Source organism: Phalacrocorax carbo, chromosome 1 (genome assembly GCF_963921805.1).
Source record: "Phalacrocorax carbo chromosome 1, bPhaCar2.1, whole genome shotgun sequence".
NCBI lineage: Eukaryota > Metazoa > Chordata > Aves > Suliformes > Phalacrocoracidae > Phalacrocorax > Phalacrocorax carbo.
Window position 1 is genome coordinate 68,561,923 of NC_087513.1, and position 19,668 is coordinate 68,581,590.

At 44.7% G+C, this 19,668-nt stretch overlaps 1 protein-coding gene across 1 annotated transcript in view; it reads right to left on the reverse strand.

The window, feature by feature from the left end:
* Positions 1-17,897: 17,897 nt before the first annotated feature.
* DCP1B (decapping mRNA 1B) overlaps positions 17,898-19,668 on the reverse strand; it is a 47,045-nt gene continuing 45,274 nt past the window's right edge. The window contains exon 9 of the mRNA XM_064458521.1: positions 17,898-18,851. Coding sequence (XP_064314591.1) covers positions 18,771-18,851 — 81 coding nt within the window. The 3' untranslated portion in view covers positions 17,898-18,770. The remainder of the gene's footprint in view (positions 18,852-19,668) is intronic.

The following is a 19,668-nucleotide window of genomic DNA, read 5'->3' on the forward strand; positions in this document are numbered from 1 at the left end:
CAGCAAGGGGACTGGCTGGCGGGATGCAGGGGTTCCCCGCCCTTCCTGCTGCCCCGAGGGGGGTCCCACACGGCCCCCGCCATGCTGCCAGGCTGGGTGCCCTGCTGCTGCGGGGCCGAGCCCCGGGGTGACCCTGGCTGCCTCCTCCTGGGGGACGTTGCTCCTGCTGCCGGGTGCTGTTAGGGATCTCTGGTGCCAGGTGGGTGGCCAAAAACCCACTGGGGACCCTCGTTGGCAGGCACCCGTGGGTACGATGTATCTCCGTGCCCTGGGGTGCAGCCGCGCCGGGAGGGAGCTCCACACCAGGAGCCGCAGTAGCTACGTAATCCCCTGCCAGCCCCTTAATCCCCTCGCTGAGCAGCAGCAGCCACAGATTTAGGGAAGTGGAGTGGCATAAAATCACGCAGGATTACTCTGATTCCTGAAGACGGGTCTCGGCTTCTCCAGCTGGAGGTCAGGCTGTGCCTGCTTTAAAGGGGTCACACCCACACCTCCCCAGAAAACCCTGACCTTTGATCTCTGTCCCTCAGGCCTCCCTGTTGCACTGCAGGATGCTGGCAGGTCACCCTGGCATCATCTCTTCCCCCCAGGGTTGGGACTGGGAGCATGAGGCACGTGGCAGGTTCCTGCAGGCACCAGTGGGTTCATGCCGTGCCACCACCTGGGGCTGAGGTTTGCAGAGGTCTAATGAGGCCGGGCAGAGATGGCACCTTGGCAGCATCCAGTGCAGGTTCTGCTGAGGTCCTCCTCCTCCAAGCCATGTCCGATGCCCTCACACAGGCGAGGGGAGAGAAAATGGGCAGTGGGAAGCTAAAATGGCATGAAAAAAAGGACTCTGCTGGCTAACTGATCACCTCCTAATGTGAGAGATTATTTATTAATAGTCAAACCCCTCTGTTGGGGCAACATTCAATTGAGATTGCCATCCCCTCATCTGTGTCTGGAGACTGATGAATCCAAGGAACCCAATGGCTGAACTTGATGAATAGCAGCAAGCAGCAAACTGCATGCTCAGATGAGGGGCATGCTATATAAGCTCATTATTGTTATGAGAAGTATGAATTATAAATAACTATAGATAATGGCAGCAGAACGATTATAAATGACTGGAGTGACCTGTTGAACAGCTTGACTCTATGGCTATGGATTAACCCGTTTATTAGAGTACCTTCCAATGATCCTTTGTACCTTTACAAATGGCTTATTTAATATAAACTACAAAGCCACGCTAGATCGTTAGGTTACTTGTAAGGATGTGGAGGGGGGAAACTGGCTGTCAGAGCACTGAAGTAAAACTAAGGCATGTATTACAGATGTGCTACTGGGCGCAGCACTGGTGCAGCACATTAAATGGGATAATAGAAACGGCAGAGGAAATATAGAGAAGGGAATAAAACCGTGAAACGTGGGATAGAGGTTAAATTGTATGATGAAGAGGCTGAAAGTCCAGTGTGAGCAATTAAGTAATTACAGAAATAACTCACCTCAGGAAAGGATGGTTTCATCATTTATTATAATCCTTACTCCACACTGAGCATCTTTTTTAAAGTTACCATCTTCTTCAAGCAGAGTTTGTGGGCCTGGAGGGCAGAAATTCCCAGATGGTATTTTTAAGTCTGTGCAAAGGGTTACATGGGAAGGTTGAAGTGGTTCTTTCTGATCTTAAAATCTACAAAAAATCAATTTACGCACACACAAACACTCTAGAGACAGTGCCTTCAAGGTACCACGGCTGTATAACGAATGCCATAGTCAGCTTATGAAAACATCAGGCAGAGCAGATCTGGATCTTAGTAATGTGTTTTTCAAGAGGTCAAAATGTGGTGTGGGGGCTCTTGCCCTGAAAAGGGGTATGTACAGACCTGGATGGCCCCAGGGGGAATCTGGAGGTGAGGACAGTAGAGAGAAATGTCTTCCTCCCAGAAATGCTCACTGCAGGCAGAGGGTGCAGCGTGTTGCCCATGAGAACAGAAGGAGCTGATTGTCCTTCCCCTGCCTCTGGCCTCATGCTGCTGGGACTGGGGACCACGGGGCTGGGCTTCTGCTGCCTCCTCCTTCCTTCACAGCATGAAAAGAGCAGACGAGTGCTCTTAGAGAGGCTAGGGAGGCTGACCATCAAGGTCTTATTTCTCAGTGTTTACCAGGATTAAAAATGAATGGTAGCTTCCAGGGTGGCAGGCTTCCCTGTCTGGATATTTCATCAAAGAGTCGATAAAAATTCATGTTCCAAAAAAAATCCGAAATGAGATCTGAAGGCAGGATAATCAACATTTTAGATATAATTTTCTTTCCTCTTTGCAAGAGGCCATAAGCAAACAGTTATTGTGAGTGATTTTCGCAGGATCTTTTCACTACCCCTTCCAGTCACTGTGTGCTATTTGCAGCTGGGACCCAGTTTAATCCAGACGGGTTCTGGCAAGAGCCCTTGTCTGGGTGTGTTTGGAAAACCATGAAGCACTGATAGAAAGTGCAATGAGACACAGCAACATGCTGAACTGGGAGATCCAAATCCCTTTATTTGGATTTATCTCATTTACTGGATATATCTCACTTAACCCCTTAATGATCTAAAGTTGCAAGGAAGTGGGATTTGAAGACGAAATGAAAATAGCACGGAAAACTGAAAAACCCCAGGTGACTGGACAGCCCTAATGGGATTAGCATGCATCCAGTTACTTCTGCAGAGCTGAGCCACCACAGTGTGTGAGCGCAGTTGGAGCATGGGAAGGAGAAAAATGACGGCAGGGTCTAATTGGGGAAAAAGAAACTGAATCCTATAAGAATGAAAGCAAACACATAACAAGGAGTGAGAATTTAAAGCTGCAAGAGATACGGGGTGAGTAAGTACAGCAAATTAGAGCTAAATTTGCAAAACCATGGGGCAATAAAAAAATGCCAATGTGATTTTGTACTGTATTCACCGGCAGGGGAATATTTACTAGCTCTATCCATTTCTGGTTTGACTAGAATCTGAGTTCCGTTGGGATTATCTTGTTTTGAGAAGATATGGGCAAATGTCAAGACCAGCCAAAGAACAAATACCGTCAAAACACTAGTGTAAGCAGTGTACGAGGAGAGTTTATGAAAGACAGCAGAAATCCTCATTTGTTTAATGCATTCATGTGGTAACCCTGACCTGGAAATGCCTGAGCAGCCTAACATGTAGTCTTACAGTGGGATAAACATAAGGAGAATGGGGCAAAATGAAGAAAGGGGAACTCTATGCTTAGCATCAGAGAAAGCGAATTCGAAAGGTGTGCTGGGCATGGCACAACCTCTTCAGGCAGCCTGTCTCGACGCAGTACTGGTCAATAAGGCCCATTTTGTAGCAGCCAAGTGGCTGTTAGAAAGTCGGCTGGAACAGGGACTGTAGGAACAACCATGAACGCAGCAAAAAGAAGAGTATGCAGCTTTGTGAAGAGGAGCAGCTGGGACAGTGTCCCAGCCTCCTTAGGCATCAAGCTCATTGTGATGCTACTCCTGTTGCCAGGAGGTTTATCGGGCTGTAGCTGGTCACCAGAGACACTTCTTCCCCATGGCATCTGTGGTACTGATCTCCCAGTTGGCCCATGCAGTGAGGTAGGGGGGCTCCCTCCTATTTTCTGGGTGCTCTGGAGCAGTGTCTCAGCACCCACATGGAGCAAGCATCAGGGCACTTTTAGCACCGTAGATACCAGGACTGGGGAAGAGGTTGTAAAAGATCAGCACCGACTTATTTTTCACTATGGAGACACTGGCATCTTGCTGTGTGCCTGCCACCACTCCCTACCTCAAAGCAAGTCTTTACTCCATCATGATCCTGAACTTGAAACATCTGGGACATAATCACTTAATAAGAGTAATTTGCTTTGATTTTGAATAACTTAAAACAAGGCATGATGGGAATAAACTATGCGATCTTGTTCACAGCAGATGCACTTATCTGAGATCATAATCTTGTGCCTCTCATTATGTCTTGGCAGGACTCCTTAGGTAAGTATCTGGGTACAAAAGCTCCTTTTTACCCCGGTCAAACATTCTGCTTGTGAAACTTGCCTCTCAACAGTGTTTGAGCTTGTGTCCCATTCGGGGGATATGAGGAAGACGTCTCTGGCCCGCCTGAGTAGGTTTAGCTGTTCCTCGCGGTGGTTTGGAAAGCAGTTGTGCAGTGTTTTGCCAGTACTAGAGAATCCGATCTCCCTGTCCCAGCAGCTGCCAGGAGGAGGGGGCCCTTGCCAGAAACAGTGATGGAAAAGCACTTTTAGACATGGTTTTACTGGCTGGTCATGCAAATCTCTTCTGATCAGGTTTCAGTGCTGTGGAGAGTTAGCACTCGCAAACTGAGTTTGCAGAGGTGTGGATTTAATAGCTGAGCAGGGCTGGGGAAGAGAGCTGCAGACTCACTTCTGCATGAGTGCTGATGCTGCTGGCAGGCCTCGGGGCTGGGGGCTGGGGAGGTGTCCCTGCAGCTGAGCACTGCCCTCCCTCTTGGCACGGTTGCATCAGGGCCTCTACATTCTCAGCTGAGCTCTGGGAAGCTGCAATGCAATGGGGAGATGCTCTTTGCTCTAGGACTGGGTCAGCTGCGTGACTGGGACCTGGGAAGTTTGGGTTGGTGAGACCTGAAAGATGTGCAGTGCTGGGTGAGCACAGACTCTCTGAGTACCCCTTTCTCCCTGCAGCCTTTGTGGGAAAATGATAAATGATACCTCCCTCACTCCCAGGTGTGTTTTGGTTTAAATGAATTGCTTTTAACACCACCTGGGTGCAGGGGCAATGCTTTATCCAGTCTGAAGCTGTGCATGGAAGGGTTCCTCTGCCATTGGAGACCAGGCTGATGAGTGCTGATGGTCACAAGGAGACCATGATATGGCTCCTTAGAGCAGGTACACAAAAGCCTGTTTACTATAGGAATGCAGCTAACACCTGGATACCTGCTACCTCAATAGGATCTCTGCAGAGCAGGGCAGATTCACCCCTAGTGTAACACAGGGAGGATATACAGGCAGTTGTACCCCAACTCACAGGTAGGCAGGTATCATACCACTGACTTTCTTCACTTCAGGTTGCCTCAGGAGCAGTGAATAATGGATGACTGTCTGGCTTGCAGAGCATTATTGGACATCAGCAGGATGATTCGGACCAAATGTGTCCTTTTAGACCCCACATTCCACCCGGGTGCCCTGTAAATATCTGCCTGCAGACTCATTCATCTGCAAGCCACACGCTCTCCCCACTGTTTATAGAAACAACCACATAGGTGTCATATTAATTAATGCCTTCGGCTGGTTACTTTGCCTTTTTTCCTTTTCATTTTTTTTTTCCACAGGTCTGATCTAAATTTAGACTTGTTTAAATACTCCAAGATGAAATGAGCCTTTTTTTTTTTTTTTTTTTGCTAACAGCATTTTCAACTCTCATCAGGCACAGTGTTCTGAGCAGCAGGAAATTTAGGGCATAAAGGGAGACACCAAGGGAGTGCAGAATGCACAGGAAACAAAGAGCACTGAAGCGTCTTCCCACCATCTCTGAAGGCAAGTAAAAAAACAAAGAATAAAGAAAAAGGAAAAGTAAATGAAAGCAGATGCTCGGTCTGGGGAGAGCTGTGAGCAGAGAGCAGCTTTCCTGGGTGCTGTCACAAAGGCACCCAGAGTGAAAATCAAGTTTATCCTTATCTCTCTACTACCAAAGGGTTAAACTTAATCGTTTCCATTTCAAGTCCACATGACCTGAAGGAACTTGATTAGGAGGAAGGGAAACCCCATTTTAAAAGAGATTAAAGCCTTTTGTGATAAAGTGGCTGCAGTAGAACAGCTTTTATGAGGGAGGAGGCTTTGCTTTGTGGGGAGCCCCAGGAACTGCAGTGCCTCAAGTGACTAAATAAATGATGCCACTGATTCTGCTAATCTCCACGGCTGCAAAGACACTTGACTCAGTGCGTGTCTAGCAACATCGTTTATATTGCCAAATCCTTCGTATTAAATGCATGATGCAATGACCCTGTTCAGAGGACGTGCTACAGCTACCTCCTGCTTCCTACTCGGTGTGTTAATAAGGATACAGGATTTTGCAAAGTTGTCAGGATAGCGGTATTTGGGCCAAATTTTAGGGTTGCTTCAGCCTGCCTGAGCTAGAAGGAAGGAGGGTCCCTCCTCCCATGTGTTCCCCTGTCAGGGTCAGCAGGTGTGAAGGATGCAGAGATGAGTTACGTGCCTTCATAGTCTGATGTTATGTCCTCACCCATTTCCTGTGGTCCCAATGAGGATTTGTTAGGGAAAGGCTGTAGGGTGCTTTGGAAATACAGGGTGCTCTCTAATTGCAAAGGGAGACAGCGTAACCACCAGGGCCGGGGACTGTCGTCTTGTTTGACAAGTGATCTATAGGGGCAAAGCAGCAAATCACTCCACTTCCCTCCCCTCCCCTGATTTATTTGGATCACATTGTCAGTGGTCCAGGGGTTGGACTGAGCCCATAGGGCGGTTTTGTCTGTTCCCTGGCAATGGAGGTGGGCCGGGGAGCCAGCGGAGCTGGGCTGCAGCACTCCACAGACCTCTCTGTAGTGATCAGGGCATTAAACATCTGCCTGTCAGGAAAAATGGCATCAATACAGATGAGCTGACTATCCCTAGTGTAGCGTCTGTGGGCCATGGGCTCTGCAGCTGTGGGTTTGCACAATATACACAGCAGCCATGCCTGATCCCTGGGGAAGCTACTGCATGTGACCATAGAATAAATAAAGGGCAATATCTAGGCAGAAAGCCTTTTTCAGTCTTTTTTTTTCTCTTGTTTATTTTTTTTCTGCTGATACCAAGTGTCCAGGCAAGAGCTACTGTAGAAATGCATGTCAGCATTGCTAGAATATTAAGAACTCATTAAAAATCTTAAAAGTTTGACTTTTTTTCCCCTTCCTTTTGATTTCACGGAAGGGAGCAGCTTTGCCAAAATTCTAGGTCACAAATGATAACATTTCATGCTTTCATCCTTTGAAAACAAGGGTATTTTTTTCCCCACAAAAATCAGAGGCGATCAGTTTCAGTGTGATTAAAGATAAAAGCTGGGCTTTGGATACATTTTACCACATATTGATGTAGGTGTAGATAAAAACAGTCCATTCTTTCATGAATATTAATGAAAACATGTTTTGTGATTTTAGGCAACCATCAATTGTTATTAAAAATACCCTGACAGTTTTGAAGAAGAGAAAAGGGTGGGGGAAGGGGCTGCAACGCTTCCCACATCCGATTAACGGCATTTTGCAGCAGCTTGTGTTTTGCTCTGCGATTACGCTCTAGCGAGTGTGAAAGGTGTTTCCCTGACCTTCGGCTGCTCACCAGGCTGACGGGGAATGGTCTTCAGCCCATCCGAGCACGGCAGCACCAACACTGTCTCCTTTTAAACTCTTTTAACCTCTGGTTACAATTCAAGTCACTTCCCGTCACCCTAAATTGCCTCCGAGTCTGTAATTAGCTCAGTCACCTGCCAACTTTCATAACACACGCTCACTCTTCCTCCCTTCAACATCTGACAGCATCTCGCTCAGTGAGCGGCTTTCAAAGAGGTTTCCCCTCCACCCCAGGGGTTTTCGTGCTGTGAGCCTGCCCCCAAAGGATGAAGATACAAATCACGTTGTGCCCGGAAGGATCATTAAATGCCTTCTTTGATTTCCTTCAAGGAGCACAAATTAGCTGAGGAAGCAAACCAGTGCATTTCTTGCTAGCAGTTTTTGTTCGTGTTTTTAACCCCCATCAGCATGGGATGATAGAGCCGCGAGCCCCCCACCGTGGGTGAGGTCTCTCCAGGTTGCAGCCATCTCCTCCCGACATGGGTGCCAGCCAAGGAGAACGTCAATCCCCCAGGAAAGAGTGGCTCATGAGGATTTAGCCTGGTCTAGGCACATATGCTCTGAGAGCAAATAATCTCTCTCACTGCTGGAAGATGTAACAGCATGCAAAGTATCTGTCTGAAAAAATCAGTTTCTAGCAGCCTCACTTATTCTGCTTCCTCCTGCTATTGTCAGCATCTGGGCACCATGTGGGGCAGTCAGCAGAGAGATAGGGACAGCCTGGCAAACCATTTGCTTGGGTTGGGGACAGAGCAGTCTGCAGCACGCTTGAATTAAAACTAAGAACAGCATTCACTGTCCGTGACAAATAGTGGAATTTAGGATTACCAGAGCTATAGATAAATAAATAATGCATGGATGTGTTGAAAAAAAAAAAAAAAAGAAAATTCGAATTTCAGGTTGTGATGTCTGTCTAAAATCATCTGCTGTTTGCTAAAGAAGCACTCCAACTGCCTGCCTTCTGGTTAGCGCAGCATTGAGGTTGAAGTTAACATCTTTCTGAGCCAGAGGCTCCTGAAGTTTCAGACAGAAGCCAAACAGTTGTGCCCCGAGGGATTCCTCTGCAGGAAATCTGATGTTCATAAAGTAGGCAGAGCGGCACTGAAATCTCATTAGCAATGGTTGCTTGCTGCAGCTCTGATGTTAGCTTAATTCGTTCAAGTGATGCTGGAGTTAATTGGCATTCTGAGTTTGGAGTGATTCCCTTTTCTAGCTGCAGTTTATACATGGATCTACTCTCCTCACCAGGCCTATAAATCCCCTAGAAAGAAAAAGCATTACCTGGCTCTTCTTGTACTCTAATGTACAGTCTCACACTCTGACAGCCACTAAGCTACTTTATGTCTGTGTAGGGGCCAAAATTTCATAGCAGGCAGGGGTGAAATGGGTGTTGCAGCTTGCATGCTGGTAATTCTGGTAAAGTACTTCTGCTCTGAACACTTAAAACAGCCATTAGACCGTGATGTCTTTGTCCGTTCCAATGCACCACGTTGCAAGAAACGAAGACCTCATCTGAGACCGTGATGGGTAGAGTCGGCAAAGCTGCTCCAGCAGTGCCAACCCAGGAGCACTGGCAAAGGGTGGTTTGAGGGGGCAGGTCCCTGTGGTGGATCTTGCAGGGTGTGTGAGAGCTGCACCTAGCTGGGATGGAGAGGGACGGCAGCCTCTGCAGCATGGGGGACCCATCACACCCTTGGTGTTGAATCTCAGGAGAGCTCTGGGCAGGGATAGGTGATGTTTCCATTGCAGACCAGTACAGAAGCGCTCTCAGCTGAGCAGCTGTGGCTGTGTGGAGGTGGCTGCAACCTGGCAGCAGCGGCACGCCGTGCTGCACAGCGATCTGCCTTTTCAGCATTAGTGGTGTATGTAGTGTAAATTTTTATATCAGGTTCTTCACATTCAAGTTTGTCCCTGCACTTCCCAGCTATATAAGACCCTAGCAACTGCTGAGTGTCACCTACCCATGTGGAGCCCAGTGCTGGAGGGAAACCATGACCAAACACACAGCTGGGTTTTACAGCATACGCTGTTATGCAGCCTTATGGTTATCTGCTCTCTGTTGCCGAGGCGCAGGGCCAGCCACCTCTGCCAGGTCACTCGACTTGCTCTCCTCTTCCAGCAAACTCCCCTTACTCAACTTGCACCTCCACTCTGCAAACTCCAGCTCATTTAGGAGGTGAATTCCTGAGACTGGTTGCAGCAGGATGGTACGCAAGGCCAGAGACTGAACACTCCTCATCACACCCTGGAGATGCAAACAGCGCCTGGGACTTCACAAGTCCTTTGCTGGGGCACCTCCAAACTGTGCTGTGTCTATTGCCACAGTCCTCAATTTCTCATCAGCTTTGTAACATCTTTAAAGTGTCACAAGCTCCCCCTTGTCTTCTCTGCTGATTTTTCTTCCCTGTGTGCTGATGTCTGGCTTCACATCTACCAAAAGCTACTTCCTCCTCATCTACACAGGCAGAAACAGAAAATGCAAAGGTTATTCAGTTCCAAAGCCTTCCCTCCAAGAATGGTCTCCAGCAGCAAAGGGCAAGCTGTTCTTTCGCATCTCACTGACAGGAACATCTGCTGAAGGTGATCAGGAAAGTAAGGGGCTCACTGCTTTCACATTCCTCCCACAGTGCTGGGGGGAGGCCAGCGTGCTTTTAAATACTACACACTGCTGGCCAGACCTAGGCTAAAATAATAAAAAAACCCCAAACCTAACACATCTAATATGGAATAAGACGGAAACAGAGGAGGTTGGTGTAACTAAAAATTCCTTAGAACTGATTACTTAGGAGGGCTAGGGAAGCTGACAGGCTAGAATAGACATGGAGCCCTTTTCCTGCTTTTTGGCAGAGAGGACACCGATTAGCTGGATTTAGTATGGTGCTACGCGTGTTAACCAAGTAGAAAATTGTTATTAGCACTAGAAAATTCCAAGTTGCGTGTATGGCAGTTCAGGGCCAGTAAAGTGTAGAAACAAATGCAGGTAGTGTGCTTGAAAGCACACAGCGAGCTCAATCTCTGTACAGGGGCTCTATGTAGGTGAAGTGAAAAGTCGCTGCGTTCAGGAGTCAGGAAGATGTTTTATCATCCACAGTGGTTTTACGGCATTGCTGAAATGATGATGGGCCGTGGGCTTTCTCTGGAGCATGAAGGCTGGGGTGCCAAAGGGCAGGGGTGGAAACAGATCTCGATAGCTCAATAGTCCAACATCTTCTGGCAAACTCATGTTTTGGGGAAGTCGCTAATACGAGAGGTTTTTCCTTTTCCTCTCACACTGAAAATGGACTTCTTGTTAATTCTACTCTTTTCTGAAATTCCAGTAGCAATCACCCGCCTCTGGACAGCCCATCAAAAAACCTTCAAGACTCCCATTAAGCTGATGTAGTCATCTGGCAGAAGAAAAACATTTCAAAGGAGGAAGCACAACAGCAGCTTTGTCAGCACCATGTCGCAAATCACATCAGAGACTCTGAGCAAAGAACCGAGGGAAGAGCAGACGCTAATGGGACAGGAAGGATGACGGGAAACCTGCACCGGCTGGCCTCTTCAGCGTGGTCTCTATTACACAGCTGGAGAGGGTACCTTTTGGAGCAACAGTAATTTATTTTTTGATCAATACAGGAATTGCATATGAAAAGACTGTTGTTGTTCCATTCATTCCTGCTGGCTTTGTTCACTCGCGTGGCCTAAGACAGGCACAGGGCACACTGGGCTGTCACATGCCAGCCTGCAGGGTGCTGCACAGGAAAGGCGAGGGGAAGGGACTCCTGCTGGGTCATATAGCACCTGCAAAGGGCAAAAATATAACATCATAAATCCTGCATTTGTCAGGACTCATTTTTGGTCACTACGCTGCTGCTGTTGCCTCTATCCATTCATTGCTTTTTCCAGTTCCCCCACCTACGCAACATGCCGATCTCTTATGAAGTGCTGCATCTGGGAAACAGAGCAGTTTGGGCTGGACTGTGGGATTCTTCTGTTTGCCGCAAACAAAAATGAAGTGACGGAGAAACGAGCGAAGCCCCAGTGAGGCGCAGCTGAGCATCAGTCTCTGCCTTTGCCTCTTGACTTCTGTGACCTCCATAAATCTATTACTGAACCACTCTTCATGTCCATTTTAAATGGAGATTATATTTCTTTCTCTCTCCTTTGCAAGGGTAGTTCGTATAAAAAGCACTTCTAGATACTTTGTATCTGTCTAGCTATTTGTGTAAAAGCACTTTTAGCGTAATGCTGAAGATATAGAAAATATATGTAAGAAATAGAAATCCTTTAAAATCGTAGAAGACTTCTCATTCAAAGATGTTTAAGTGCATTATGAAATCAACACCTTTGTCATCCTTCCAAAAAAAGAGCAGACCACTTTGGGTTAAATATTGACCACATTATTTGCGTCCCTCCATTCTGTACGTGAACCTGCCCATCCCATCATCTGTATGTTCAGACCTGCCCCCTCAGCACCAGTGTAATTAAACATGTCGTTATGGTGAGACAAGAAAAGCCCCCAACTTTTCTCTATCACTTCCTAAGCTGGTATTTTATCTCTGAAATCTTCCCATTTAATGAACTGATTTCTTTTGGGTATGCACAGTAGCACTTGCAGAGTGCTCTGCTTTCCAAAGCTGGCTCTGGTTTGACTGCCTGCCGATGGCTCAGAAATGAGTGCTTACGGTCTACATCTTTGGTCAGCTGGCTGGTTCAATGCACTTGACACTGAAGAGCGCTTGCCTGCTGGATATAGCAGCCCCACACAGTCGGGGATTAGTTTAGTGTTTCTTCTGAACTTTAATGCTCTCTCAATTTCTGCTTTTATACAAGGAAGTGAAAGTTTTCCTGAACAAAATTGTGGTTTATTTGTGCTTTTTCATCTTCCTGCTTCCTCTTCCAATTGCCACACCTTCACTTCTGTCCCTACAAGTCAGCTGAAAACTCCCAGCTTTCAATTTTGTTTATAATTATTCACTATCCTTTCTTTTCTTGTAGACCTAGCCAGGGTTTCTTCATACCTCCCAGTCAAAGGAGTTAGCTGGATGTTCTTCATCTTCTTTATGTTTCTACTCATCCCTTCTACCATTCCCTTGACAAAGCGTGTGTTGTACGACTCCTGCAGGGACTTTTCTCAAGATAACAAAGCTTTTATTTGTTTTACGAGTCATCATCATCATCATCTTTGGTGTTGTTGCAATCGTCCAGACATTCCTAAGTTGCAGCACGCATTTTTGGTGGGATGCGGTCCACTTGAAAGTAGTGACAGCTTGTGTGTGCATGGCAGGCATAGGCAAACATCTCCCTGGGAGCAGCTGCTTTGGAGGAACTGGAGGTGGGGATTATAGGAATTGAGGCAGTGGGAGGAAAGAGGACACAGATTATCTGGAAGCACTAGGTCTGGGCCTTCAGGTATAGTAACAGGGGAAGGAAAAGGCGTATCGCAAGACGGTGAGACAGCAGGGACAAACGGTTGATCCTGCTTGCAAGCATAGCTCTTAAAGAGATGGGAATTATACCTCTCTTGCCAAACAGCAAGATCCCTGAATTATGTTATGATACTACAGCCTGACGGATCCTCTAATTCAAACTCTTAGCCACAGCTTGCTGCATCCATGGGAGAAGCCAGGTGAGGCAGGACTTCCCTGATAAGAACCCGAGAAGGGAGCCTCAGGCATAAAACTCCCTTTTCTTAGATGGATGAGAAATGAAGGCACTTTTGCTAAGTGGTAGGTCTGGGGCTACTGCTCTGAGTGGAAAGAAGGCGGCTGTTAGTGAGCCAGGCTGCTAAGCCCCACTGAAAATGAAGGAAAACAGAGCTTTTGTTCCCAGCCTGAGTAGCCCTGCTCTGGGAGTGCTGCCAAAAGCCTGCATGCTCCTCTCCTCTCTCCCTCAAAACGTTTATTTATACACAAGTGCTGAAGAAAAACACACAGGTGGGTAGGTTTTTGAAGTAGCATAATAATAATCTATTTTAGTACATTTCAGAAGTAGATTTCAGGTGTTAGGTGAAGAACCACAGTACCAGTGGCTGTACCCCGAGCTACGTGGTGTAACAGAGATGTGCAGCGGCTCTGCATTCAGCGCATGGGCCGATGTAGCAGGCTGCCAGCGCTTGGGCAAGAAAAGCATTGGTATTTATGTCTGATATAACCATGGGATTAGCATCCCTCTGTGTACGTGGTAGCAGCTGTAGGACGTTTTGCCATCATTTCCCATCGTTCCCTCATGGCTTGGAAAGCATGCTCCAGCTGAAATAGTGTATGCTATTCTATTCTCTTGCTGATAGTAAGATGTCATCCTTTGTATTTCTTGACTTTCGTTTAGTCACCACATGCCAGAGGGTTTCTTCTGCCTTTATTGGCTGGTGGTGTTCATGCAGACACATTGTTCTGAACTCAGAGTTCACTTTGCTTTTTGTGGAATTTGTGTCCAAATATAGTAAAAAAGGCTTTTAATTAATACGCCCCAAATGGTTTAAAAAAATGTTGGGTTTTTATTACATGTAAGACTGAAGCCGTTACTCTTAAAAAATGTGTGGTGACTTCCTATTGTGGACACCAGATGTTTATTCTAAACTCATTCCTTGGAAGCTTTTACAAAGTTGCTTACCTTTTAAAAGGAAGAAGCACGGAAATTACTTGCAACTATTCCTTTCCATAACAGCTCTCTTTTTTCTTTCTGTAACAGCTATGAAATAAAGGTGTTCATATACTGGTTACACTTTCTCCAAAAGCTGTTCTTCAAAATGACCTAAAAAATATCTTCCCCCCCCCACCCCCCCTTAATCTTTCCGGTGCTTATTTCCTGCTTGTTTCAGTATTTTTCTCAGCTACACATAAAAAAGCAATCTGGTTCCTGCATTCCACGTTCACTTCCATGCTGGGCAGATTTATATCTGAACAGTCTGTTCAGGTTTGATGGTACAGCCTCCATTAAATTAAAAAAAAAAAATTGGAAGGGGAAATTCACTCAAACATCTGCTGTATTGTGAGGAAAGGTCGGGGCTGGTGCTGATGTCAGTACTGGTTCAGTACAAGATGGTGGTGGCGGGGAAGGTGTCTGCAAAGACTAACTTTAGCCCAGTCAATCTAATCTCCCAGGCTAAATTAGGTTTGTACTGAGACTTGCCCCCAAGAGGATCCTCCTGTCTTTCCACTGGCTCTGCTGAGAGCCTGGAGAGATTAGGCTCATGAACATTAGTTACCCTTTGTGGAGGTATCTGCAAACACTTTCACGGACTTGCACACAGAGCCAAGGTAGGGGATACCAACGAAGTCACATTTTCATCTTTGTGGCATCTTCCGAGTCTTAATGTCAGCGAGGAGGCAAGGGCCTTTAGATCAGAGTTTCACAAAAGCTGCAAGTCAGGATACGGCAGTGCTGCAGCTCAAGTCTCCTGCCTCGCTTTCCTCTCCCCACATCCCCCCCATGGACCCCCGTGGCTGCCCGCCCCTGTCCATACACTTAGAGGTACCTGAGCTGCTGCCCACCGAACTCCTCTAGGTTAAAACCAGCCTTGGCATGGAGGGAGTCTTAACCTGGACTATTTCTGCTGCAATACATTTTACCATGTAGCCATCTTAACCAAAATAAAAAAAGGAGAAAAACCAAGGAAAAAGGAAGGAAAGACTGGTGTGGGAGCAGGGATGAGCAGCTAGGAGTGGGTGGCTGGGATGGGCTGCCTCTTCAGCAGCACAGCCAGCTTAAAGTGTTTATAAAGCTACAGCCTTTGTTTCCTCAGTGTCTCGCAGAACCACATTTTCCTCCTCCTGTTCGTTTATGCCAAGCTCCTTCCTCCGAAATTCCCAACTCCACCGCGCACAGATTTACATCTAGAGGCCAGATGTAGAGATACCTGTAGCAGTTTGGAAAAGGCAAGGACTTGCAAGACTCTCTTAGAAGTCCTTAAGATTAGCAGTAAAGTTTAATGTAGGTTAACTGTGGATTAATTTTTTAGTGAATTATTCATCTCCAGGTCTAGAATTTTGCCTTTTTCTAGGTTTCTGGAATACCTCTGGGTAAAGCTGCCATCTCATAATGTTTTCTTCAGTACAGCCTCAACTGCTTACTGAAAAATGTCTTTTAATTTTGCCTTTTCCTCAGCATAGATCTCCAAGTTTGCCAAAATACATACGATGATTTTAATATCCTAAAGGGACTAAGATATCTCAAATACTGACCGCTTTTATGGCTGAAATTAAAAGCTCAAGATGTTCTAAATAGGCTGTCAGCGGAGAAAAAGCATCCTGCGTATTCATCTCCATCCTGCCCCTGGAAAATTATATTTTTCTGTACAATTTTAATTTTCCCCATTGCAGCTACAACAAGGAGGGGTAAATAGAGGACCAACAGAGAGCTAATGAACAAAAACCAAATTAAGGATTTGAATTTTCTGTGAGAAGGGCCTGAATTATAGATTTCCATGATTAACACTGACAGAGACTATGCTTCAGTATTTCACGGACTTTCTACTCCTCGTCTTCTCACTCTAATAGGTGTGGAATTTTGTAAGGAAGTGGGCAGAGGTTAAGCGGAAACACACTAAAAACTAATATCAATTCAATGCTGAGACTGGGACTAATGCATAAAGCATTGCTGCAACTTCTGGAATTCTTGCTTAGTCCCAGTTTACAAGGTATTTATTAAACTGAAATAAAAAAAAAAACCACCAACCCAAACTGAGCAGCATATTAAGGAATACACAGACAATTAAAAAATATGCATACTGTAAAAGCATCTAAAGCAGAGTTAATGTGATCCTTACATATCTTCTAATTTTATACTTGCTACCTTTTTTCCTTTTTCAGATAAAAAAAACCCGAAGCTCAAAGAAATGCCATCCTAACTGCTGTGGCCTTTTCCTCTCCAAGGCCTTGCTAGATTAAGGGTTCCCTAGATCTAACAGTGTCTTAAAAAAAATAATAATAGAAGAACCTGAGTGTTCAGAACCACTCTAGTTCAGAGGTGATCTATCAAACCTGAAATAAATGTTTTGGTATCATGCAAAGACAGTCCCAGCTGATAAACAGGCTATTAAACAAAAACACAACACCAAAAGGCAGAGATGCAGTTTTCACTATTACACGAGGATCCTCCAGCTTTTCCATGGCACTGGAAGTCTCCAACTATACTTCTGGAAAAAGTGTTTTTCTGAGACAGATACTTCAGTTTGCAGAAGAAAGGGGCACTGCAGTTTTACAGACCAGAATGACTCTGAAGAAGTGGGTCCTGCCATCTCAAATGGAAACCTAGACAAGAAGTTTGGTTTCATTTCTCAGTAGAATTCTCTCACTTCTCCTCTTCTGTTTGTTTCTTTCTGAGTCTGTTTCTTTTATCCCGAATCAGCTCTGTCCGTGTCTATCTTAAAGACAAGCCTCAGCTTGTCAAGCGTAGTGCCAATACTACTGTTGCCGTAAACATCAGAGGTTAACAACAGGTTTTAAAAATATGCCTTTAATTTTTGTGAACGATACGTTGCTCTGAAAAGCAATAAATAAGGATTAAAAAAAAATTTATACTTGCCTTTTTTGTAAATAAAAATGTTTCCCCCCATGACTGAAAAACCTATCAGAAGCACAGCTTGAGGTGCTTAAGGATTATTTTTACTCACCAATTACAGAAGTTCTATATGTCAAATGAGGTCTTAACTATGTGTCCCCATCATCTTTCAACTGCACTCTCAGATAATCCAGCATCACAGACACCAATTGCACATGTATTTAGTCTTATACAAACTCCTTTGTGCAGGTTCCAATTTCTTCCACACCAGTTCATTCAGAAATAATACCAATTAACTCAGTAGAATCCCATAAATTATAATGGCTACATGAATTATTATGGCTACAGGATTAGAATTAGGACTTGCTATCTTTGAAATTTGCGCTTCCTGGTATCTGCTCAACATGTTCTTTTCACTGAATCTGCAAGAACCGTAAGCAATTTGGTAACAAAATGGAAGCAGAATACAACTTGCTCTCTACGAGCTACTTAGTGTAGGAAAAGTCTAGCAGCTCCGTAGGTGTGAGCCTCTTGGGGTTATTCACTTGTGTATAAAGAAAGTAGCTCTTGACTTTTTTCTTTTAATATTGATTTAGAGCCTTTCCCAAGGAATGTGAGCAAATCCCCCCACCCCTTGCCCCTACAAATCACACTCTTACAGTAGAGAAAGGCCAGATGTACGGGGGTGGGGGCAACTGTTCGAATCATTACAACCATACGAATTGAAACCTGTATCCTAATTTACACTGAAGGACCATCACAGATGAGGCTCCTGAGTTGTGCCTGCATCCATGCACATAGTAAAGAAGAGTATATACTCATTTATGGATTACGGATCGGGTTCTCTGCGCCCTCAACAGACATGCCTCCTCAGCAACAACTTTGGTCTCCTAAACTGTAGTAAACTGGCACTTCAGCAGCAGATGCTAATAAAAATATACATAAAATTTCTTCCAGTCATTTATTGTAATTGATTTAAAACCTCATGTGTCTTCTGCCAAATGCGAAAACATTTTGAAGTCATACAAACACAAGTGACCCAACAATTCTAAATACATAGTCCATGGTGCAATAAAATGAAATCCGCACATAGTAGGGATCATCCATTTTATTTTCTTTAGAAATGGATCAATGAAATCATTCTGCTCCAGGAATGCACTAAAAAAATTTAATAGGACTTGTACACCAGGTAGCCTCCCCCTTAACAAAGTTGTACATTGCTTAGAATAATGCAGTTTGGATCTGAATAATGGAAACATGAATCCAGTGCCACCCCAGAGCTACACTGATAGCAAACATTCACAAACAAACCCTCCCCCGCGATTCTTCAAAACACCTGCAAAGTCCCATTCCTACAGCTAGCTAAAAATATTCTTGTTAAAATAGAAAAAGCTTTCTCTACAAAAATTTTGGGGAAAGTCGTGACATTTCATCTAAATTGCTTTGCAGTCAACGATGTACGATGATAGATCAGTCTTCCCAAGACCTTTACCTTCCAAGATTTCACCCGCATTTTCACGTTCCTAAAAATAGTCCAACATTGCCACCATGTGGTCAGAGATGGGCATGTTCACCGTGACAGTTGCATATGACACGTCTCCGAGAAAATCCATGACAAATACCTAGTCAATGGATGACCACGCTGCGAGTGAAAAAGGAAACTGAATTTTGAGAACTGAGTCCGTATGCAGGGAAACCAATGCTAAGTATGGACCAATATAAGAAAAATAATTTAAGATATTTTGTGATTAAATCTTCAGTATTGTGACACTCCCCTCCCTAAAGGCACAATCCTTTTCCTCTCACTTCTTTCTCAGTACAGCATGTACTTACCAACAAGCAAAATCTATGTGTATGCAAAATGCCTAAGACCATTTGTTTCTTTAAACATAAATGTACTTGCAAAAATTGAAACCTTTTTCCTGGAGTTCAGGAAGCAATAGAAATTGAATTTTAAAATAATCTTTCACATGGACTTTTTCATTGCCGCCTTTCTCACACTGAAGAGATATGCTTCATAAATAATATTTAAGAAGTTGTCATCATTCTGAAAAACAAAACAGGTAATTGTTAGTGGACGATAGGTGTTCTTGAGTAAAGAGATTAGAAGTTTCTTCCATTTCATGGATGAAATACTTTTCAATCTTATTCTATTTTAAAAAGGGAGCAATAGGAAGGCTATTTCCTTTACCAAATACATGCATTATTTCCAAGCCTTGCTAACAGCCTTAGAAGAACTGGATGTGAATATAAACCGTACTGCAACAGACATGACTGTATCTCTAGAAGATGTAACGAGTACACAGAAAGAAGATTTTCCAAACTCACAGTGGATTTACCTTGAGTCCACTATTCTTGAATGATATCACAGTGACGACACAATTGTGTAATTTCTTCCCTCTGCCCTCATTTACCTAGGGATTTCCTTAAGTAGTCTTCTCCACTAGGTCAGTGATAATTCTAAGCATGTCTGACGGGAGAGTGAAACACCGTGGGTTTTGATCCTACACTAAATCCTACCTGGGCAAATCCTTGTACCTTGTTTAGCTCTTTGGGCTTAATGCTCCTAAACTGGTGCTGCTCCTTTTGCTCTGATGCTTGTTTAACTTTTTCATTCTGAAGATCGTTTTGCAAGAATGGGTCAACACGCGTTAAGGAACAATGTCCTAAGTAGGTCACATAAATTCATGAAGATAATTAAGATACTATTTGAGGAAAATCAGGAGTATAAAATGGTAGTTTTATATATTGTACAGTAACAGGTAAGAAACTGGCAGTAATTTCCAGGTAACTGTTAATCCTAACTACCACCAATGACAGCAGGGTCAAATATACAAGTACAATTTCAGAGGGTAAAATGCAAC